The 3,959-nt window shown below is 42.7% G+C and overlaps 1 protein-coding gene across 4 annotated transcripts in view; it reads left to right on the top strand.

Annotated features, from left to right (window-relative positions):
- Macf1 (microtubule actin crosslinking factor 1) overlaps positions 1-3,959 on the top strand; it is a 338,558-nt gene that overhangs the window by 310,357 nt on the left and 24,242 nt on the right. For all 4 annotated transcript variants that reach the window (XM_029476566.1, XM_029476567.1, XM_029476565.1 and 1 more), the window contains 4 exons: positions 429-598; positions 1,118-1,277; positions 2,679-2,873; positions 3,163-3,291. In XM_029476566.1, coding sequence (XP_029332426.1) covers positions 429-598; positions 1,118-1,277; positions 2,679-2,873; positions 3,163-3,291 — 654 coding nt within the window. The remainder of the gene's footprint in view (positions 1-428; positions 599-1,117; positions 1,278-2,678; positions 2,874-3,162; positions 3,292-3,959) is intronic.

The following is a 3,959-nucleotide window of genomic DNA, read 5'->3' as shown; positions in this document are numbered from 1 at the left end:
CGTGACGTCCATATTTTCATGTAAGGGATCCCTGGGTGCTTAGATAACGTGACGTCCATATTTTCATGTAAGGGATCCCTGGGTGCTTAGATAACATGACATCCATATTTTCATGTAATATCTAAGCAAACTGCTTACATGATTAACTATCTAAAAGTATGGCGTTTTAGAAATTGCCATGTGCCATTGTATGTGGTATAGACAAAAGTTATAAATTTCTTTAAGGGGAAGCTATTGTTAATTTTAGTTTAGTTTTTTTGTTTGTTTTTATGCTATGTTTGCTTTGTAAACCTGAAAAAGAAGTTTATTTTAAATCAAAATATATTCCAGTTTTTGGAGGACTGGGAATTAAACCCCGTGCATGCTATTATCTCATTTTAATATGTGTATATGTGTTATTTGTTGTTTTTCTTTCTTTCTGGAAACAGGAATTTCAGAAAACTCTTGGTGGCAAACAGCCTGTGTATGATACCACAATCAGAACTGGCAGAGCACTGAAAGAAAAGACTTTGCTTGCTGGGGATACTCAGAAACTTGACAACTTGCTAGGAGAAGTCAGAGACAAATGGGATACTGTCTGTGGCAAGTCTGTAGAGCGGTGAGCATGAATGTCCCCTGTAAGGGCAGACCAATTCAGATATGGCATACCAAAGTATATAAGAGATTGTCACTAAATTAAAATAGGAGTAAGGAAGCTGGATAGGTGGCTTAGTGACTAAGAACACTTGTTGCTCTTGCAGAGGACCCAGGGTTGGTTCCCAGCATCCATATTGTGGGTCCTGTTCATGATCAGTTCTAGGTGATCAATGCCCATAACTCCAGGAATAGGGGATCCAACACCCTCTTTTGACCTTTGTAGGCACCAGGCATACATAGGTGCATAGACATACCTGCAGGCAAACCACTTATAAAATAAATCTAGCCTAGACATAATTGATTTTAAATCTTTGGGCATTTCTCTCACTTGTTATTAGTTATTAGTTATTATTTCCAACTGTTGTAATATAGAAGTTAATCTGTATAGAGTTTAAGCAGTATTCCCTTTTAACAGTTAGAATTGTGTGCACTGGTTCTTCCTTCTTTCTTTTAAATCACTGAGTTTTGTATGTCTTCTCAGACAGCACAAGTTGGAAGAAGCCTTACTGTTTTCAGGCCAGTTCATGGATGCTTTGCAGGCTTTAGTTGATTGGTTGTACAAGGTGGAGCCACAGTTGGCTGAGGACCAGCCTGTACATGGGGACCTTGACCTCGTCATGAACCTCATGGATGCCCATAAGGTGAGGAGCAAGAATTGGGAAGCAAAGCCAGAGCCTTGTCTCGATCTGCACCCTCTGTTGTGCTGACCACCTAGAGAGGAGGGAATGCTTGGTGAGGATCTCTGGAGAAGCAGCCCTCTGTCTTCTGTGTTTAGACAAACTTTAACCACCTTTAATCTCTGAGTTCAAGGGTAGTCTGGTCTATAAGGCAAGCTCCAGGACAATCAGGAATACATAGAGAAGCCCTATCTCCAAAACAAAACAACTTGTTGCTGGGGTTTTTGCAACAGTCACAAAGAATTTACCAGGATTGGTTTGATTCAGACTTGGCAGCATGTGAAGAGGTTCTCCCTGTTTATCTCTTCGTTCAATATAAGTTGAAATTGCATTCAGGGGAAAACTGTAAAGAAATCCATTTCCACTAACACCTATAGGAATGGGAGAATTTTTTTCTAACCACTTTGTATAGTAACAAGCCCACCGCCATATATACCACCAGTTCATCTGCCCTGCACCTGTTGTATTGAGCTGTATGATATTCTTCTGTTTTAATACAAAGCATTCTATTTTGCCTTGAAACATTCTATGGGCCAGTGAGAGAACTTGACAGGGATGGGGCTTGCTGCCAAGCCTGACAACCCAGGTTCAATCCCTGGGGAACCCACATGGTAAAAGGAGAGAAATGTCTCTAGCAAGTTATTCTCTGATTTCCATAACTGTCTACACATATAAACAAAACCAGAACTAAGTGTAATTCATCACATTCTCTGTACTTCAGGTATGTTCTTTTATATCTCCCTTCATTCTAGAAATACTGGTATAATTGTTCCCGTGTTTTAGATTAGGTTAAGTAAGCACCTTCCCCAAAGTCAAGCAGGTCAGATGCCTGAGCTGACATTCATAGCTAGAGCTGCTGATTTTGTGTGTGTGTGTCTTAACACTCGCACACACACACACACACACACACACACACACACACACACAGAGCAGGTTGAATAGCGTAAAGCATAGGCATTGAGGGAGAAAGATTGGTGGTGCAGACGTCTTGAAAGTCACCTACTTGTTCTCTCTGCATAAATAAGACATATGACAAGATCCTACCAAGGAGACTGCTTGTTCTGTGGTTTTACTCCTACACAAAACATTTATCAGACACAGGGCTAGAGAGACTGCTCACCAGTTACGAGCATGTTTGTTCTTTCAGAGGTCCTGGTTTCAGTTCCCAGCACCCACATGGTGACTTACAACCATCCGTAGTTCCAATTCCAAGGGATCTGACACCTTCTCTGGCCTCCATTGGCACTAGGCATGCACGTGGCATACAGACTGCAAGCAAAACACTCCTACACAAAAGAAAATAATTCTTAAAAATTGAAAAAAATAATTTACCAACAACTAATTCCCAACTTCTTCTTTAACCAGGTTTTCCAAAAAGAACTGGGAAAGAGAACCGGCACAGTTCAGGTCCTGAAGCGATCAGGCAGAGAACTGATTGAGGGCAGCAGAGATGACACCACGTGGGTAAAGGGGCAGCTCCAGGAGCTTAGCACTCGCTGGGACACGGTGTGTAAACTCTCTGTTTCCAAGCAAAGCCGGCTTGAGCAAGCCTTAAAACAGGTGAGATAAATTTTTGGGCTCAAGCCATGGCTTGGGACCCGAGCATATAGATCTGAGTTTCTTTACCAGCATCATGAAGTCCCACAGTCTTTAAATGAAAATAACGTTGCATTCTGAACATTCTACAGGACTTTGATCAGTCATTGAGCTTGTTTTCAAAGGTCTGCAAATTAAGATGACCTTTGGCCTCTGGTAGAATGTAGTCCTGGATGTTTCCCCAACAAACTCTGTAGTGTCTAGTGCCCCAGCTGCAGGGGAGACCAGATCTTCTTGTGCTTGGTTATTTCAGGCAGAAGAGTTTCGGGACACGGTCCATATGCTGTTGGAGTGGCTTTCTGAAGCAGAACAAACACTTCGCTTTCGAGGGGCCCTTCCTGATGACACAGAGGCCCTACAATCTCTCATCGACACCCATAAGGTAATCCCGTCTCAGGGACTGGTAATCTGTGCGACTCAACCATGCTGAGAATTGTCTCACTGCTAACAAAAAGCAGCATTTGCTTGTCGATGTCAAATGAACTGTCTGTGTGCTCAGCAGGAACCAGAGAGGTATTGTGCTGCTTATCAGCAGCATTCTTTTTTTGTTTTTGTTTTTTGAAGGATAGGGTTTCTCTCTGTTCTGGCTGTCCTGGAACTCACTCTGTAAATTAGGATGGCCTCGAACTCAGAGATCTGCTCTCTCCTGCCTCCTGAGTAGTGCCGCCACCACCTAGAAACACCATTAATTTTTTTACAGCCCACTCATATTTGGTTTTTTTTTTTTTAATTTATTTATTTTTATTTTATGTATATAGCTTTGCCTACATATGTCTGTGTACCTCATGCATGCCTGGCACCCAAGGAAACCAGACAGGGCATCAGATCCCCTAGAACTGGAGTTACAGTTTTGAGCCACCATAGGTGTGCTAGGAATTGAACCCAAGTCTTCTGCAAGCAACCAGTGCCCCAGCCACTGAGTCCTCTCTCACTGAGTCGTCTCTCACTGAGTCCTCTCTCACTGAGTCCTCTCTCACTGAGTCCTCTCTCACTGAGTCCTCTCTCACTGAGTCGCCTCTCACTGAGTCCTCTCTCACTGAGTCCTCTCTC

Source organism: Mus caroli, chromosome 4, assembly GCF_900094665.2.
Source record: "Mus caroli chromosome 4, CAROLI_EIJ_v1.1, whole genome shotgun sequence".
NCBI classification, from domain to species: Eukaryota; Metazoa; Chordata; class Mammalia; order Rodentia; family Muridae; genus Mus; species Mus caroli.
This window is presented reverse-complemented; position numbering and strand designations above follow the sequence as displayed.